The 19,929-nt window shown below is 35.7% G+C and overlaps 2 protein-coding genes across 10 annotated transcripts; one reads left to right on the plus strand and one right to left on the minus strand.

The window, feature by feature from the left end:
- Positions 1-9,571: 9,571 nt before the first annotated feature.
- LOC132614792 (uncharacterized) lies at positions 9,572-14,510 on the minus strand. 9 transcript variants are annotated; one of them, XM_060329328.1, is made up of 9 exons: positions 14,353-14,510; positions 13,579-13,700; positions 12,295-12,374; positions 11,397-11,538; positions 11,163-11,312; positions 10,853-11,054; positions 10,357-10,394; positions 10,045-10,150; positions 9,572-9,958 (listed from the first exon to the last, which is right to left on the minus strand). In XM_060329328.1, the coding sequence occupies exons 1-8, from the start codon at positions 14,423-14,425 to the stop codon at positions 10,130-10,132; spliced, it is 828 nt and encodes a 275-aa protein (XP_060185311.1). In that variant the 5' UTR covers positions 14,426-14,510; the 3' UTR covers positions 9,572-9,958; positions 10,045-10,129. The 9 variants fall into 9 exon arrangements, with proteins under 9 accessions (XP_060185311.1, XP_060185310.1, XP_060185309.1 ...); XM_060329327.1 differs by having other exon boundaries at positions 9,572-9,962; XM_060329326.1 differs by lacking the exon at positions 10,357-10,394 and having other exon boundaries at positions 14,353-14,509.
- A 2,967-nt stretch (positions 14,511-17,477) lies between these two features.
- LOC132613191 (uncharacterized) lies at positions 17,478-18,369 on the plus strand. Its single transcript, XM_060327236.1, has 2 exons — positions 17,478-17,731; positions 17,940-18,369. Exons 1-2 carry the CDS (start codon positions 17,478-17,480, stop codon positions 18,367-18,369), a joined length of 684 nt encoding a protein of 227 aa, XP_060183219.1.
- The last annotated feature ends 1,560 nt before the right edge of the window (positions 18,370-19,929 follow it).

Here is a 19,929-nt window from a genome sequence, read left to right on the forward strand (position 1 = left end):
GCCGCCAACCACATTAGCTTCTCAAGGTCACTGCTGAGGAACTTTTTATTGAAGTTGCTTTTCAAATGCCGAACGCAAAACCTATGGTATGTGGATGGTGGTTGTAACCAATCATGTGTTTGGACACATTGTAAGATGCCCTGATGACGGTCATAAATAAGTCCAATTCCTTGTCTCTCACGAACAATATGTCTCCACAACAACACAAGGAACCACGTCCAGGGCTCAAAGCTCTCACGTGAAACAATAGCATATGCAAGTGGAAAAATGTTATTGTTTGCATCAATTCCAACAGCAATTAGCAGTTTCATCTCATACTTACCGTACAGATGAGTACCATCTATTGAGATGACAGGTCTGCAACTTTTGAATCCATCGATGCTTGGTTTATAAGCCCAGAACAGAAACTTGAAGATGTGTTCACCTTGCATTGTAGTTGATTGGTGCTCCCACTCAACAATGGTCCCCGGATTGAAATATTTTAAGGCAGCCATGTATCGGGGCAATGTCTTGAAAGAGGTTTCAAAATCACCAAATACCATTTCAATGGCTTTCTTACGCCCCTTTTGTGCTTTTCTATAACTAGGAGTAAACAAATGCAATCCTTTTATTTTTTTCTGAACTGACTTAATACTGATGTATGTATCGACCATAATATATGGTATCAACATAGTAGCAATTAGGTGACTGTTCAAATTGGAATGATCCGTTCTGTAATCATCCGTCAGACAACTGTGGTGGAGATCCGCTTTGCCTGCCATCCACATACCACTTGAAATTTCTCTAAAACGGATCATCCACTCACACCCCAACATATGACGCTTGCAAATAACCCTCCAAAATTTACCTTTGGACTGATCACAAATGAACTCTTTCTTTTCTTTGAGACAATATTGTCTCACTGCACCTTTCATTTCCTGCTTGTTCTGAAATAACATACCTAATTGCATAGTACAAGGAAAATTATCAACCCCTTAAAAATGGTCCAACAAATAAAAATAATATTCATTGTCACCATACTAACCTGATCTGATAAATTCAGGTTTTTTACAATCCCAAAGTGCAGATCGAATTGGACCGTCATCTCTCATGAAGGAAAAATCATCCGAGCCTTCTTCTGTGTTGTCCAAATATGGAATCGCATTAGAATGGTAGCTAACGTTACCATCAGTCGGAGTAGTAATGTCTTCATAAGAATGACCATCACCATCAGATGAGTGATCATCGTCTGTTTCTGTGTGATCTAATGGGATATCACTATCTGACTTATCGGAGTGATCATTAGCTACGTCGTTATTGCTCACAATTTGTGTGAGCTGAGTCAATACGGGGTTTTCTTCAAAATCGTCACACCTAAATTAACCCCAAGGACAAATTAAAAAATAAAAAATAATCAAAATAACATGCCGATTACAAAATGAAAAATAAAAATAAAGTTATATTATAAAAATAGTACATGAGAACTAAATAACATGTTGTATTCTTTTTATTTTCCATGGATGAACAATGAAAGAGGTTAGTTAGAATTTGCAGTATAATAATTTACATAGTTATCCTGAAAGTTATATTATAAAAATGGTACATGAGAACTAAATAACATGTTGTATTCTTGTGATGGTTAAACGTACAAAGACATTGAATAGAACGTAAATGACAAAGTTTTCATAAAACATCGTTATATTTACCTTTCTGTAAATGACTCTACTTGAGTAGGGTGATATCGAACTATACTCCCGCCACCTAATTCAGTTGTATCTGGAGCACTACTCGGTCCAGGATATCACGGCTCTGCATAGTCCAACCAAAGTTATGTGACTGGCTACCAACTCCTACCATTATTTCTTGTTGAAGTGTACCTCTTTGAAGCCCAATATTCATAGCGGGAAGATACGTAGTACCCCGAATATCAAACTCATCGTCAGTGGGTGCTTCAACATTAGTAGAGCGTTCAACAGTTGCATACATGTCAAGTGAGGCTATACTGATATGATTGTTAAATATATCAGGACTTCGAAGAAATAATGATAAGGAGTCATCGTCCGAAATAAGAGTTTCCTCATAAATGGGAAATCCCCTAGCCGTAATTGATGTTGGATATCGTCCAGTGATAACCACCGAAAGGTTAGGATCAGATATGGCCATTTTACTTATGAAAACATGTTGTAGACGATCGTATTTGAGGGAAATTGGAAACCTTTGTACGGCTTCCGGACGACGGTTATATCTAACTGAACCTTCTTCGTACACAACTTCCCCACCCCAATATAAATTAACTCTTACATAATTTTCCGCCATATTATTTTCAACAGAATACAAAAGTAAAAATTAATAGAGAGTGCAAGAGAGAAGTTGAGAGTTCGTAAAAAATGAAGTCTACAATAGAGAAGTGTAGAATTCAGTGAAACATACAAATCTGCGATTTTATATAAAACTAATGATTCACGGATTTTACTATTTGATTTTACGCAAAACACGCTTGATTTGACGATTGCATGGCAGATTCGACGACTTCATGCATTCTGCGATTTTACACAAAAAAAATTACAAATTATTGATCGTTTTTACTTTTACAGCAGCATGCGTAATTTGACGACTGTAACGATTCTCTGGCGTAAAAAAAAATTCGCGAATCAATTATTGCGCGAATCAATTATCGGAGGAAAAACGTTGGCAGCCAACGTTGCAACAAAATATGAATTGTTGCAAAACGTTGGCTGGCCGACGTTTTGCAATTCATGTTGTTGCAAAACGTTGGCTGGCCAACGTTTTGCAATTATATTGTTGTAAAACGTTGGCCAGCCAACGTTTTGCAACAATATGAATTGCAAAACGTTAATATGAATTGCAAATGGTTCATCGACAATCAGTTAATTCGTAACAATGGTGAATGGTGTAGTGAATGAATCACAAACTCGAGCAGCAACTGGAAACTTTACACACATTAAATATGCAGAAACGAGGTGAACCAAAATTGAATAAAAACAGACAGACATTGGCAAATAAAAACAGTAACTTGTCCATGCATTTTTCCGAATTCAATAAAGTTTACATACTAATACTTCAACATGAAGTTACCCACTATACAATAAAAATTTAATTTTTACAGTGTCCCTTTTTCCCCCCCGTGCCACACCGAGTTTGCCGACGCTCTCGTTTTGATCTACGTTGGTGAACCTCCTCTTGTATCACACCTGCATCCTGTAAATGCCATAAAAAAATAGAAGTTATTTTTGTATGATAAATTTTCGTAGCAATTATTTGATTGTCTACGTAAAATCGGGCAGCATCTCCCCTGTAACAAGGACTTCCTCCAATACCATATACCAACACAAACAACCAAAGCAACCAAGACAAAACACCACATAACAACCACAAGTCTCCAAAAACTTTGAATTAAAAGCTAACCTGTGGCTCTAAAGTCTGTACATCCGGCACAGGAATGTGTGAGGATCCAACATCAAATGCCATGGGAGACTATGCAAAATAAATAATACAGACACATAAGGTAGCCATTACTTTAAACAAGATACAAGCTATTTGAGTGGTTAGAATACTCACGTCGGTAAAACTCAGTCTCCTCCCAATTGAAGAGCTCTGTCCAGTGAATGCAGGTAAAGACCCCTCAGTCATCCCATAAGAGCTGCTTGTCTGACCACTAAACTGTTGGGCCATAACTGCGAGGCTAATAGGCCCAGACGATGCGAATGCCTGAAAAGGTCCCTCACTTCTGATTACCGCTGGTGATTGAACCTCGGGAGCAGACGTCGATGAGCTGGACATAAAATCTATTATTGGGTGATATGCATCATCATCTACAGACATCGTTGAGCTGGGCATATCTTGATCAAAACGAACCTCTTCCTCATCAACCAACTGGTGATCCACGGGAGCTTGGCCCCGTCTGTTACCTGATTGGCGTCCTCTACCACGCGCCGCAGGTCTTGGTACATTAGGACGTTGATGACGAGGCACTTGCACAGTAGGCGGCTCAACATACTCTGCCGGTGGTGTATAATATGGAGCGAAACTCAACATCGTCCCCAGAGAGGCAGCAGCCATGGACTCTATATTAATGTGGCTAAACATCTCTGCTATTTCCTTCACTTCATCAGACTTGGTTGGATCTTGGATAGTCTGCTGAGCCAACTTGTATGATTCTTGATGTCCTAAAGCCTAAAAAAAAAAATTGCAAGATTTGATAGTGGTCTAAGACACATATAAAGACATCAAACATCTAATGGAATGTAATGTACGAACCAGTGCCTCATGCCTGCCTGCCATGTGTTGGTATCCTCTATCCACTTTATGCGCAGGATTTCCTATGAAAGTGCGTGAGTGACGTCGATACCAACAAAAATACGCTGATAGTGACTCTGGGTCTTGAGTTTCATACTCGGCCAGAATTAAACTTTCTCGACGATTTCCCCACAAAAAGTCTGTTTCTGTAAAATATTGTTGATCCTCCACTTTTATAGCATACCGCTTGTCACGTTTGTAATGAAAAGGATCAATCTCAGCACATGGACCCGGAATATGTTGCTTCCTACCAAACTGTCTGAGAACGCGGTCTACCATGTGTCACTCTCGATAGATACCACAAATAAGGGGAACCTTCGCCATCCAAATATCTCGGCCACGCAGACACCACTCAGGGAGTCTATTGATGATGGCCTCTGAATAAGGCTGCCACACAAACTACGATAGAAAGAACATAAAATTACATGATAATAAAATAAATAAATTACACATAAGCGTAACTATTATATCAAAACGTCATTAACAACCATAATTATGATAAAATACCTGGCCATCTATTAGGTTGTCCAATACATCCCTACATATGGGTAAAACATCACGTGCCTCATTTTCGTGGGATTTACGATGAGTCCACCTTCGTGCAAGATCCGTGTGTGGCGGAAGAGCCCTGCGTGGTGGCTGCATCGGTATAATGCGCTCCCAAGCCCAAACCTATATTAAAAAATTAAAATAAATACATAAAAACCTTATAACTATCAAATAGGACAACCAAATAAAATTATATAATTTTAAAGGTCACGTACCTGCAATAAGGAAATGAATCCACACACATCCTTGGCTTTCCTCAACGAAGCGCGGCATAAACAAGTATATAAATATGACAGTGCAGCCGCTCCCCAAGCTTGTCCACTCATTGCTCTAAGTTCACGCATGTCAAGCAAATAATCTAAATTAAGTAAGTCACCGGACTTACCCGGAAATATCGTGCCGCCACAAAGCCATAGCAAGTATAACCTAACCCGCTGTTGCACATCAATTTCTGGGGTCTGATCTGTAATGTCGTCTAAGCCTCTAATATATTCAATTAATTTATGTACTTCTAACCTACTAACACCATTAAAACAATCCAGACCGGGTGCCCAACCAGTAAGCTCATGGATCAATTGTTGCCACCCACCAATATCTATATATCTAGCATTAAGATTATTCAAGGGATAACCATCAATAACTAAGCCAAACATGACCTCGATATCTTGTAATGTGATGGTCGCCTCACCTGTACGCAGATCAAAGGTGTGCGTCTCAGGACGCCATCTCTCTATAAGTGCAGTGATGACTGCCCAATCATATGATACACATCCTACCTCTATTACTCCCCTAAATCCACACAGGCCAAAGTAGTCAAGGATGCGAGGATGAAAAGGATGACGCCTCACATGCTTCCAAAATTCAGTATCCGCGCGCCGAGGAAACAGGCATCCGGTCGGTCCTCTCAAGGAACCATCCCACATAGCCTCTGATCGATGCTTCTCCTGGAGTGTTAACACATCGTACACTTCTGGCCCCGGATGTACGCATACCCGTGGAAACTCCATACCTTATATAAAAAAAAAATGAAGTCCAGATCAAGCTATTTGGAGTAACTCACTATTAAAAAAAATATATTATTCCAATTTTAGCAGAACAAATATGCACTGGCTAGATAAAGCCAACTTCCATACGCCTTATTTAGAAACCACTGATAGTGGACCACATTAATACCTATAAGGTATAGACAAAATAATTGTCTACCCACTTAGACTTAGGTCCCATATAATAAAGCATTATCATGACATTTTAAGTTTTTTTTTTTTTTTTGGCCTACTGAGGCATCAATTAAGTTTCACTTTTCTGGCTATATAAATATCACATTAAAGGTACAATGAAATATATTGTATAACAATCCATAACAAAATATATTGTATAACAATCCATAACAAAATATATTGAATAACGTGGAACTGTCCACGTTTCACAATTATACCAAACTTCCGAGCATAGGGAAGAAATTACAGGTTCTGCAGTCATAAATTACTATGGTAATGCATAAATACATCAAACAAAGCAACATTCACAAAATGGGAGGAAAGAAATTCGATCCTTTATGACACATTTCACAATTCTTTTCTCCTGTACTGAAAATGTCATCATCGGTCCATTATTGGCAATATCCACAGTTCCACAATGTTTTAAGATAGTGATCTATACTTGTAAAACGTGAATTGATCCACGTTATACAATATATTTTGTATAACGTGGATCAGTCCACGTTTTACAAACATCCACAAAACTAACAAAAATAACAGCAACATAACAATCCATAGATCTTTTATAAAAGAATCCACAAAAATAACAGCAACATAACAATAAATTTTATTCAGATATTTTATATAACAATTCACAAAAATAACAGGAACATAACAATAAATTTCTTCAAAAGTGCTACTAAACAAATCAGACCTTTTATATAATAATGCTTCTAACAATCATATTTTAAGTTCAAATTAAAATAACACAAATAACACAAACGTATTAAAATAACACAAATAAAAAATAACAATTAAGATATATAAGACAAACAGATCTACATCTACTATAAATATACAATATTATATGAGTTAGAAAAAATACCTTAATTTAAATAGCAATAATAGATAAAGATGAAGAAGTTGCTCCAAAAATTATACTGTATTGCAGGGTTTAAAAAAAATAGAGGAGAAGGAAAAGGAGAAGGAGAAGGAGATGGAGGTTCTGCAAAATATTTGCAATGGAGGAGAATGGAAGAGAATGGAAGAGAACGAAAGAGAATGGAATGAAGCGGCGGAAGAAATATTTTAGGACAGATGAAATATTTTAGGGCAGAACGGATCAGTCCAAGTTAACAAATAACATGTATAACGTGGACTGATCCACGTTATACAATATAAATTGTATAACGTGGACTGATATTGTATAACGTGGATCAGTCCACGTTATACATGTAAATTTTTTTTTTTTTTTTGCTTCAATCATCTGACAATTGTAAAAACAAATTTGGGGTATATCGTGGATCAGCCCACGATATACCCCTTTTGGTATAATAATTTTTAGACGTTCCCTTTTAGTAAAAACCGTGTATTTTTATACCCTTTAGGCTCCGGACTCGAGAAATGAGCTTCATCTAAATCTTGATTCTTTATATCCAACCCATCTTGGGTGCTTATGATTTTCGTAAGAACATCTATTTCTGCTGTAATTCAAGTTTGCCAAGTCCGTGTGAACATTTTTTTTTCTTTTTCAATTATTGTGAATAGAACTAGTAGCGTCTCACCTTTGTGCCAAAGTGCAAGGGAAGTGTGCAACTCTATGACAATATTTCACATTTTTTGTCACGAAGTTACAAAATGAACATTATGAGTCGCCTTCACTTTTTAATCTTCTACATACTTTTTATTTTTTACCAAAATTGTTTTGAAAGCTGAAATCGTAACATAGCGTCGTAGAAAGGTGATGTTTCTGAGTCCGTGATTATATCCTAATCAAGTGTTGCTCAACACCAAATTTCTGAAATTGGAATTGCTAGAATTATACTGGATTAGATGAAAGTGCTGGTGGAATATGGGGGAAAAGGATGACAAGTTAACGTTAATAACATCTATTAAGGAAGAGATCACTAAAAAGCGCACTAATTAATTTCACAAACGAAGAGGATTATTAGTGCTCCATGTGAAAAAATAAGAATTACTTTTGTTTATGAGAGAATCAGAAACAAAAGAAACCAATGAATAACTAATCACAAGAGACAAGTTACTGAATTTAATAACCACAATATATATACTCCATAACATATACCAGATCATAATGGTCTGACAATACCTCATGATCTCTGGCGAAGAAAAAGATGACAATCCAAGAAATCAACAATACGAGCAAAGCAAATCCTCCTAAATGGGAGGAAAAAAAAAAATACAATAACCACTTCATATACATCAGGTAGTCCTTTTTATTTATTACACAATAATCCCTTACTAGTTTAATCACGATGGCTGCGAAAATAGGTAGCAGGATCACGCTCAAAGTCATCCCTATAAATATAATAATCTCTTCCTGGAGCTTTCATTTTTTGCTTGTCACTTTTTCCCTTCGATGAACATCCAAAAAGCTTGTACAATAACCATCCACCCAATGCTACAATCTACCTCCTCTGATGTCTCTGTCCATCACTTGGTACTAAATTTTGCTAATAATAATACTTCATCGCAAACAAGCACTCGAGAACATATATATAGAGAGAGTATCAAGGATCTAGCCTTATTATATGTGGTAATAATGGCCGCTAGAAGCTAAATAACCTTGTAAAAACTTAAATGTAAGTCAAGAAGTTGCCAATTTTTTTTCTAATGTCATTTTTCTGACTAGAATCTACAATAGTGGCAATTCTCTTTTCCTAAATGCCGGGAACAAAGTGGAATATACCTACCACCTCAGTGAAGACTAAAAGTGGTAAGCAAAATGAACATCCTTACAACTGATTATATTGGGATGGTTGTTTAAGCTAATCATGATGCTGCTGGAAGAGACAAGGACATTATTTCAAGAAATAATCAATGAATGCAAGACATTTTACGCTGCTGGACAAGAATCAACTCAGACATTGCTTTCATGGACTGTTTTTCTCCTCGCATCGCGCACACTCTGGCAAGAAAAAAGCTCGTGAGAGGTGCTCGACCTACTCGGTCGATAACATCCAAATTCTCAAGACAAAAAAAGAAAAAATAGTAGGGAAACCATCATCAACAGCTCCTTGCATTTTGTCCATTATATTAAGATTGTTTCATGTCCTCTGCAGAGGACATAGGGTCCCTTCTCCCCCTAATTATTTTAGCTTCCTATACTGGCACAGATGAGCATGATCAAATGAGACCTTAAGGCTATATCCTTCTATTATTGCCAATGCAAAAAAAGTTTAATGGAAGTTCACCCTTCCAGAAGGTAAGTGTGACTGTTCCAGTCTTAGCACTCCACCATGACCCTAAAATATGGGGTGAAGATACATATCTTTTCAAACCGGAAGGATCGTCTAAAGGAATTGCTGAAGCTACAAATGGAGATCCATCGGTTTCCAGCCATTCAGCCAAGGACCTCGAACCTGTGTTGGCTAAAATTTTGCTATCACAGAGACGAAAATTGCAATCTCAATGACTTTATGCAACAATATACCTTCATCCTCTCCACAAACACAAGGATAAGGAGGAGAATGCAGTTGACAAACCAAAAACTTGGCCAAACTACATGATGCCCCAAAAAGAGATGCATTACACAAAAGATGTTGAACCCATTGAAGTATCATCCAATGATTCCCAGATTCCACAGGGGTAAAATACACAACGGAGAGAGGGGGCATGGAAGTGCCATATATTCAAGACAAGATAGAGAAAGGATAATCTTCAGGAATTTGAAAAAATAACCAATTTCACAATCCATCTTCTAGGTCAGTAGGTGGACTAAAGTAATTACAAGCTATGCAATTTCCCCTATAAAGTCACATAGTTCCGCCCAGGTACCTTAGAAAAGCATCCCTTCCTAAAATTCTTTTCCACTCCAGTTTGTCGCTCTTCACCTTTTGCATATGCAGGCAGGGAGCTGCATCAACAACTTCAACAGCAAACAAGCACCTCTCTTTCTGCCTTCAATCAGAAATTGCAGCATAATTAAGCTATTACAAGGCACTATAACTTCTGTAAACACTATAACGAAGTAGATAATTACCTCCTCATTCAATCAATGTCTGGCATGCCCAACAGTGGATAACTGGTGTCAGCAGATCCAAGGAGGGGAATATACTCCGATCCTCTTACATGAACACTAAAACAAGCTGCAGAAAATTCAGTTGCATAAGAGATACGCCTCGAGTTATCCATTTTGTTCAAAACTAAATACAGATATTGACTGCACAATATCAAAATAAAACAATAAATTAAACGCAAACATATTGTTTTAAAATATGATGCGTTATGAAAGGTAAAATATCCAGTTAAAACTGCAGGAAACACTAAAGTAATATAAGAGATGTCAAGTCACCTTTCCAGGATTCAGATGGAATCTGAATATCCAACTACCTAGTGCATCAAGAAAATTGAATATATTACTCATATGTAATTAGTCAAAGCATCAGAAATTTAAATGAGAACTTTAATTAGAGTAGCTCCTACATATTCTTATAGTTATTATACATGGAACACCCAAGTGAACCACACATGAGAATGATTTAAATTATTCGGTAGGCAGAGCACATACAAAGTTTGGATAATGATTTTTTTCCTGTGCATACAGTTAAAAGCTTTAGAATATATTAGTGATAAAAACAAACTTTTAAATGTATCCAGTTTGGAATGAACAACCCTAGAAACAAAAAGATTATCGCCTAACAGAACCCCCACTCCCAATTTCTCGTCTCCCGAGTTGTTTAAAAACAGTTCTGTTTACACTGTCCTAAAGCAATATTTAAGTAGTTAGGTTAGAACCAAGGTACAAAGAGAAAGAAACCGGTCTTAGGCAACAGCAGAAAAGACTATACCATTTTCTATCTTCATTACACTCTGGAGCATTACTTCCATTTTCTGTTTCATGTCTGAACTATCATCCATCTCCGGGGCAATAAGAGTAAGGTTCCTGTAAATTTCACGTACGAAGCTGCAGATCTTCTCAGCAAAATCAAGTTCTCCTTCTGATATTCGACCGATTGCTAACCTCATTAATTCTCCTGTCAAGTCCGCAAGCTGAAGTGGAAAATTTAGCAATATGGCGATATTTCTTACTTGAGAAAAAGTAGACAACTTAGTATTGCTCAACTTGAACAAATACAAACATGAAGATGATAAACTTACCCCTAAGATATAGTCTAAGATGTTAACCTGCAAGGGTTCAGCAGAAGGATCGCTTAATGGGAGCAAGGTCGCATTAATCTCATCAAGAGTTAACAGAGTCCCAGTCTTGCAGAAATTACAAAGTGTTGCAGCTTCAACATATTCTTGAACCTATAAGTTGGAAGCACATACAAGCTAAGTCAAATTAGAATATTTTCGAGTCATTAGAAGCCCAAATAAGACCAACTGACCCACCCCAGGAGAATATGCTCGTCTTAACTTCCAGAAATCAGTCCCTTGCAGTTCCTTTACTAGCCGGGACAAATATTGATCATTCACAGCTGCCAGATCTTTTAATGCTTTATCCAGAACTTCCTCTTTGTTCTGCTTGCTCATTCTGTTAAAGAAGGGAAGAAAAAGGAACTAAGATAATCTTTCACCTTACATAAAAATTCAACTAAATCGAGCAGACAAAGATAAGTAGCTATCCAACATTTGACACTTCTTGGCTAAGTATAAGGCTGGCAAAATGGTTAAAGAAAACAAGTGACCAACCAATCCAACCCATATGATCAAATCCATATTCTCCACTAAAATATGGATATTCATATTATAAGTACCCATTTTCCTGCTTGTTATTTTTCATGCGTTCTGTTTTCTGGGAGTCTAAGCTTATTTTGGCTTTTAACATGTGCTCTCACCTGGCAATTCCTGAAACCATGGATAACATGGATATTCATATTATCCGTCGGTTAACCCATTTTTTATCCGTGCTAAATATGGCGGGCCAGATATTTTTATCCATTTTTGTTAAACCCATTTTCGACCCGCCCATATTCGATCCAACCCGCCCGTTAGCCATCCTATACATACACATCGGGAAAACAAGAATCAGTTTCAACTATCTTGTTCAAGTGGATAACTGCCTTGAAGAAGATAAGATTTCAAGCTATATATATTCACAAGAAACTAAGTGCAGGAAATAATGATTAATAGCAGCAATGCATAGATCCAGGTAAACTGAAGACCACATACAACCATCTGCAAAGTGCATATAACTAGGGGGGCCCATATACTATAAAGCCTAAAAGAAAAAAAAATAGTGTGTCACCTGCTCCCCAATAAAATTCATGGGCAGCGACAGATTTGATACCTGTGCACTTGAAAAATAACCTTCTTGCTATTCATAGTAATATCGCGACTAGCTTTTACCACCCTTTCTCGTTTATCATTCTGCATCATGCACAATACAAAAAATTCATATATATCAGGATTCCATGTGAATTTTGATGCTTCTAAACTCAAGAATGACCTTTCTCCATTATCAATTTGTTTAAAGCTATAATCAGCTAACAAAAGACCTTTTTTCTGAAAGTAGCAAGAATAGTTTTTTCAAGTGTCCTATGTCTTCAATCATCACTCTAGAACTTTCTCTTTTCAAACTAGAACTTGAATTTGAAACTGAGATTTATTTCTTTCAAGCATTTATATACTCATACATGTGTTCTCAAGTAGACATGAGAGAGTCATCTGGATATGTATAACCGCAAAATCAGGGTAGGTACATAGAATATAGGATTCATCTGTTTCATTAATGAACTTCTCTTTTTCTAAAATTATCAAAAGACAAAAAGTCTTCCTTTTTTCTATTTTTTTTATAGGAGAACAGAACCACCCATTCAATAAAGCACAAGTATCTGTGAGATAGGGAAAAGATGGATTCTCAAAATAAAGTGGCAAAAGCAGAAAGCATGATAGCAAGTTTGAATTTCTGCTATCCAAACCATATGATCGTAACTTCACTACCAAAATTCCAATTCACTTATCTCATGCTTAGCTAAGTACCAATACCATTTGGTTGTAGCAAACAAAAGAAAGGCCACAAAAATACTTTTGCATTTTCCTGTATTAAGTTTGCAAGAACGTTGTGGCTGGTGGGACTAGACTTGAAAACTCGAGCGCATGAGAGTCACATTTTACATATCGAGTGGTAAACGTTATGGGATCTGAGAAGAGTTATAAGCACATGAAGCAAAAACCATTTTTTTTAATCACTATCAGTATATTCAAACAACCAAATATTCTTCGCAAAAACTATAACGAGACACAACTCCAGTTTCAAATAAAGCGAAAAATATCTGGTTTCTATGGCCAAACGCCTTCTCAATGCTTTGGTAACCAATATCAAAGTTCAAACAACAATTAACAACACCTCAGTCCATATTATATTATTAGGGGTTGACTATATGAATCTTTTGTATCCATTTCATTAAAGTGCTAAGTGATTCTTTAAATTCTAGTCTACTGCATTAACATTTTCCATCTCATGTCGTAATAGAAATTAATCACAACTAAACCGCTACCCAATATAAGGAAACACACAAATAAACAGCTTTCTAATTACAAAACAAATGTGTACAAAAGGAGGAAACTTAACAAGGTTATTGAGGTAATCGGCATATTTGGAGAATGCGTCTTTCATTGATGATGATTCACTCTCACTTTCACTACTCATTGTCCTCGCCTTCTTCATCGCGCTTTCCCAAGTTGTTCCCACCACTAATTCAACAAAATGCTTCTCAAAAAATCAAACTATTTTTCACAAAACCAAGAATAAATTAAATACTTGTGTGCCCTACCAATTAAGGAAACTGAAATGGGAAATAGCCCAGCAGTCAAAAATTTAAAATAAATAAATAAAAAGTTGGTCATTTTTTGCTATCTATCACAACATGAGATATTGGCAAGTTGCCTGAACACCATCAATAAAAATCTCTCTCTCACACACACACCAAAAAAAAAAAAAAAAAAAATTATATTAGGGTGTTTGATGGGGCACAGAGTTTAATAAAGAAATGAAGTATTTTGACTCTTGTAGTCTAAAACAAGCCCAAAAAAATTGTGGCTAGAAATCATTTTCCTAAGGTTAAAATGGGCTAAATATAAAAAGGTGTCATTCTTTTGGGACTGAGTAAAGAGGGAAAAATGGGGTATAAATTGGGAGAAAAAGAAATTAAACACTTCTTTTGGCATTACTGATATAAAATAAACAAAAAGAAGAACAAATAGTAGTACCTTTCAATCTCAAACTAGTAGTAAGAATGTATTACACAATTCATTTGGACCCGTTTAGAAATAAAATAGAGAAAGAAAAAAAAAAGAAAGGGGGTAGAGTGAGTGAATTAGGGTTTAATGTTTGAAAGGAACTTACGGTGACGAATGCGTTGAGGTTTTGCTGGAGCCATCATGACTATGAGTGACAACTTGGAGGCGTATAACAACATGTGTCCTTACACCACAAAATGTCCTTAACAACATGAGGTTTAGCATCTTCTCTTTTTTCTCCTTTACTTTCATAACAACAAAATGTCTACTTCACCGTTGGTTGTTACTCCCTTAAACAGATATCTCGAGTTTAAATTTTGGGTATAAAAAAATTCTTAGTAGTGAACCTTCCCCAAAGAGCCAACAAAGAGCGAGTCCGAATATAGTCGGGCTCCAATGCGGACCTCTGTTTCAATGTGAACCTATTACTATTTAGGGAGTCGGTTCTTTGAACATATTTTTCTTATTTTAAAAAAAATATTTGAATTAAAAATTATCATGACATATTAATATTTTTATATAATTTCTAAATATATTAATTTTATTTTAACAAATTTAAAAAATTTGTATCAAAATTTACAGTCAAAGTTATAAAATTTGACCCTCATAAATTGAAATAAAATTTTATTTTTACAAATTTGAAAAATCTGTGTCAAAATTTACTGTCAAAATTATAAAATTTGACCCTCGTGCTCCAAAAAGGTTCATCACATAAATTGAAACGAAGGGAGTATTACTTTTTCTTTCATCACATAAACTGAAACGAAGGGAATGTTACTTTTTCTTTCTCTTGTTGTTCGTTTCCCTTTAATTTATTAATTAACCTGTCAATTTTTAAAATTTCATGTAGCAAAAATTAGTTGTTCGCATTTTTAATTTGTTACTTTTTTTTTTTCTTTTCATGTTAGTGTTCATACGTGAATTCATATAAGCATGATCATTTTTTTTAGTTTCAGTTCAATGTATCTCCATCCCTTTCCCTTTATTTTTCCTTTGCTTTAACTTTAAAGGAGCATGAGTGTGATCATATATGTTAAAATCTAAGTGTTGGGATTACTTTTTAAGTTGTTTCTCTTCTTTTGTTTTCCTTTATAGTAAACTGATTTGAGGTAGTCGATGGTTGGAGGCATAATTCACGTGTCCTACCGATCATTTGCAGACTTAAGAAGGTTGGAATTTAGCCTTGCTTAAACCCATTCTTAAAGAATTATTTTAGTAAAGTATGTACTTATAAGAATAAAGATTCTTCCCAAATCTCTCTCTTTTAGTTCATTAAACTGTTGAAGCATGACTAAATAATAATTATACTTCGACTAAGTTTGAACTAAACCAGTGTTGAATCTTGCATGTTTTGATGATTAACAAAATGAATGAATCAGGTCAACTGATACATGTTCCATACTAGAGCGCAGATCCGGACTCTTGGATTAAAGAGATTTCGATATAAAGTCTAAGTGGACTGGATCTAAAAGTCCTTGCAAGAATTATCGGGGATAAACTTCGGACTCTCATGAAGCACATCAAGCGATGTGATAGCAAAGAGGTTGACTCCATCTCAAACACTATCTCTCCTCAAAGTCCTTATCAAGCAAAGTGTTTGTGACCGACTGGATTGCTACTCACGAGTCTCTATATATATGCAAGTCCTCCATCGAAGAAGGTTACACTCACATGGTGAGAAAAGAAGAAATCGAGCAAATAAGCAGCAACAATATTTTAGAGACTTCTGATTAGCTACTGAAGTGCGACCTGATACAAAAGATCAGAACTTGTTTCATAGTGTAATGCTTTAAAGTATTTAAGTCTAATATTTTGTATTAGCACAATTTATCGAGTTGTACCTATTTCTAGCTTTCTTAGAAGCATTGTATTAGGTATAAACAATTGTCGAATTCAGCTCCAAGTTGAGGGTAATTCAGAGTGGACTCAACAGTCTAAGTAAGTGTTGGTAAGGGATTAGGGTTAGGTCCAAGGTTGGAAGTGTTGTAATCTGAATTTATTGAGGCTCACAGTTTTAGTGGAGTTGCAGAGGTGTAGGTCGTGGTTTTTCACTCTTGTAAAACAGGTGCTTTCCATGTAAAAATATTGTGTTTTACTTTACTGTTTATTATTATTCCACGTACTAAACTAAGGAACAGATAAAGTAACCTAATCCATCACTTAGGCGAAATCAGACATAATTCAATTCACGCCCTCTTGTGTTATTTGGTGGTGCAAAAAATGAACTAGTTTAGCATGGATTGTTTTGATTAAAGTTCAATACCCTTTAAAGCAAGTCAATCTAGTTATGTTTCCTTTTACTAAACAAAAGGGTTATTTGCTGAATTTTGCTATTAGCTCGAGTCAAAATCTGTTAGGTTCAATAATATCTCCCCTTTTTTCTTTCACTGTTTTATTTAAAGAAGCATGATGTTGTACTAGTGTGATTCTTTAAAGTTACTAGCTTAAATAGATCATTACTCCTTGTTTGAGTTCTAACTTTCTGAAAGTCACTGGTTGTTAGCTTGAGTTAAAATTTGGTCTCTTCCTTTCACTTATGGCGATTTAAGTTAAAATGATACCTTCAGAATTATTGGGATGTAACAGGATAATAGTTATAACTACCTTGACAAAGCTGGAGGGAAATAAAAAGTGGTAATTTGTATATGAAATTAAGTCTTTAACTTGTCTAATACCTTGCAAACTCCCTACTTCTAAGAGGTTATAACATGTTATGCGCCTTAAGTCTTATTTTGAACACTACTTTGTTTTCTATAATTTTCTAAGGACTTTGTTAAGGATCATTCCATGATCTTTTCAACAAAGTACTGAAGTACATGTGATTAGTTCAACTATGTGATCAAGATTCCAACTCTTTTATTTAGTGCATAGTAATTATTTATTAGACTAAAGGACTGATTAACTGCTAAGTACTTCTCTAATGCTATGAATTCATTGTATTCATTAATTGAAGTGGATGTCATTTAGATATATAGATATGTATCTTGTTAATACTCTCATAAAGAGATGTAACATTCGGTGGTTTCACATCCTATAAAAGAGATGTTTCTCATCATTTTATGAACACAAAAGAAATAAATAATAAAGGTGTTCTCTCCCATATCTCTTGTCTATATATCTTGTTTTATATTGTCTTATTTGTTTTCAATTTACAACACGTTATCAGCACGACACTCTACCGTCTAAAGAAATTTTCGAAGGCTAAGGTACTATTTTTCTTATCTCTATTTTATGGCTAACCTCATGAAACTTGAGTTTGTTGCCCTTGATATTTCGGGCAAGAACTACCTATCATGGGTGCTAGATGCTGAAATCCATCTGGATGCTATGGGTCTTGGAGACACCATTAAAGAAAAAAATAAAGCATCCAACCAAGAAAATGCCAAGGCTATGATATTCTTGCGTCATCACCTTGATGAGGCCTTGAAGATTGAATATCTTACTATTAAGGATCCACTCATTTTATGGAAAAACTTGAAAGAAAGGTATGACCACCTGAAGGTGGTCTTCCTCCCAAAAGCACGACATCCATGGATCAATCTAAGGCTACAAGATTTCAAGTCAGTTACAAAGTACAATTCAGAGATGTTCAGAATTACTTCTATATTGACATTATGTGGAGAGACGATTAGTGATTCTGATAAGCTGGAAAAGACGTTCTCCACCTTTCATGCCTCGAATGTGCTCCTGCAGCAGCAATATCGAGACCAATTTGATTGCTCATCTTCTTGTGACTGAACAAAATAATGATTTGCTGATGAAAAATCACGAGAATCGACCTACTGGCGCTGCACCATTCCTCGAAGTGAATGAGGTGTACGCCCACTACTCTAGGCGTGGAAAAAGTCGTGGCCTCAGTCGTGGTCATGGTCGTGCTCGTGATAGTGGTCTTGGTCGTGGTAGTGATAATGGTCAAGGAAGAAATTCTGCTCTTGGTGTCAATCATTCATCAAAGAAGAATCACTACCAGAGAGGGAAAAAGAATGATGATAGGCATGAAGTGCCAGAAGCACGTGACTCAGAAAATAAATGCCATCGATGTGGTGGAAGTGGACACTGGTCACGTACTTGTCGTACGGCGAAGCACTTGGTTGAGCTTTATCAGGCATCAATGAAAAGGTAAGAGAAAAATCCCAAAGCTAATTTTGTCTCTTAAAATCAAGTGGACATCACACACTTGGATGTAGCAGATTTCTTTGAGCACCCTGAAGGAAAGATAGATCACTTGATTGGTGATGGATCTGTTGTTAGAGGTGCTTGAGTAGTTTTATTTTAATTTTTTTTCCAGTCGTAGTAACTAGTGAATAAATGATCATGAGCCGTAGTAGTTTACATGAGTACTAGCTTTTCAATTAGCATTAATTAGTCTAGTCATATTATGGTTAGTTATTAATGAAATTTATTCATTTTGTTTTGATTAGATAATACTAATTTTGGTGTTCTGTTTCTGAATGTTTCGTTAAAAGAAAACAAAAATGGGGATCATGTTCTGGTAGACTAAGAAAGGGAAATGCATTGATTATTTGGAGTGTGAATTATGTATATTTTATTTACCAGTTGTTCAGAATATGACAAGAGTTCTATTACATGATGAAAACTTTTCTAGGCAGAGGACCTATTTCTCATTACATCACATCTCATGTCATTGTTGTTCTTTCAAATACTACTCTTGAATTATAGTATGGCTAATATTATCTAACCCATTAAATGACTTGTTTACTATGTGTGGTTGATATTAATTCGACTTAACTGTTACTTGATCAGTCTGCAAATAGTTTTAATAAGGAAATTAATGGGTATCACTGGAATGTAACATTAAACTATTACATTAACCTTGTAAATTAGACAATATGCCTACGCGATTATTGATTTGGATCATTAAATTGAAAACGTTATATTGGAGTAAAATTTCAGTTGTGTGTACAATATTATTGGTTTGTATTTATTTTTATTGGAAGTACTAATTTTGATAGAGTATTTATTTTACTTAGTGTATGTCATTCCATTTGAAGATATGAATAACTCTCAGAGTAAGCTTAGATTAAAATTCAGTTATGAAGACATCTGTTTGATTGATTCTCCTACTACACACATGATATTTAAAGATAAGAAATATTTTTCTCATTTACTTAAGGTCTGCGTACAATCTACCCTCTCCAGACCCCACATTGTGGGACTCACTGGGTATGTTGTTGTTGTTGTACTTATGGGTAAGGCAAATGTTAATACCATTTCTGGTAGTACTAATGTGATTGAAGGCTCCGGAAGAGCCATCATAGTTTTGTCTAAGGGAACATGCAAAACTTATTATAAATGATGCTATGTTCTCTCCTAAGTCCCGAAGGAACTTATTAAGTTTTAAAGATTTCCGTCAAAATGGATACCACATTAAAACAATGGAAGAGATGAATCTTGAATATATTGGTATCACCAAGGATTTCTCTGGCCAGGAAGTTTTTACAAGAAAGTTTCCTGCTTTGTCTTCTGGCTTATATTGGACAAAAATTGATGTGATTGAGGCACACTCTGTCGTAAACCAGAAGCTTACTAACTCCAATACGTTTGTACTTTGGCATGATTGACTGGGACACCCTGGATCTATAATGATGAGACGAATTATAGAAAATTCAAATGGACATCCATTAAAGAACCTAAAGATTCATTTAAATAATGAATTTTCTTG

This window comes from Lycium barbarum, chromosome 10 (genome assembly GCF_019175385.1).
Source record: "Lycium barbarum isolate Lr01 chromosome 10, ASM1917538v2, whole genome shotgun sequence".
NCBI classification, from domain to species: Eukaryota; Viridiplantae; Streptophyta; class Magnoliopsida; order Solanales; family Solanaceae; genus Lycium; species Lycium barbarum.

Excerpts from the sequence above, each read along its gene's own strand:
- LOC132614792 (XM_060329326.1), bottom strand. The coding sequence starts at position 14,425 with ATGTTGTTATACGCCTCCAAGTTGTCACTCATAGTCATGATGGCTCCA. Across the intron at positions 11,313-11,396 it reads GACGAGCATATTCTCCTGGG|GTTCAAGAATATGTTGAAGC; the intron begins GTGGGTCAGTTG and ends TCCAACTTATAG. Across the intron at positions 10,151-10,852 it reads TGTAATGAAGATAGAAAATG|CTTGTTTTAGTGTTCATGTA; the intron begins GTATAGTCTTTT and ends AATTTTCTGCAG.
- LOC132613191 (XM_060327236.1), top strand. The coding sequence starts at position 17,478 with ATGGCTAACCTCATGAAACTTGAGTTTGTTGCCCTTGATATTTCGGGC. Across the intron at positions 17,732-17,939 it reads TGGAAAAACTTGAAAGAAAG|CAGCAATATCGAGACCAATT; the intron begins GTATGACCACCT and ends GTGCTCCTGCAG.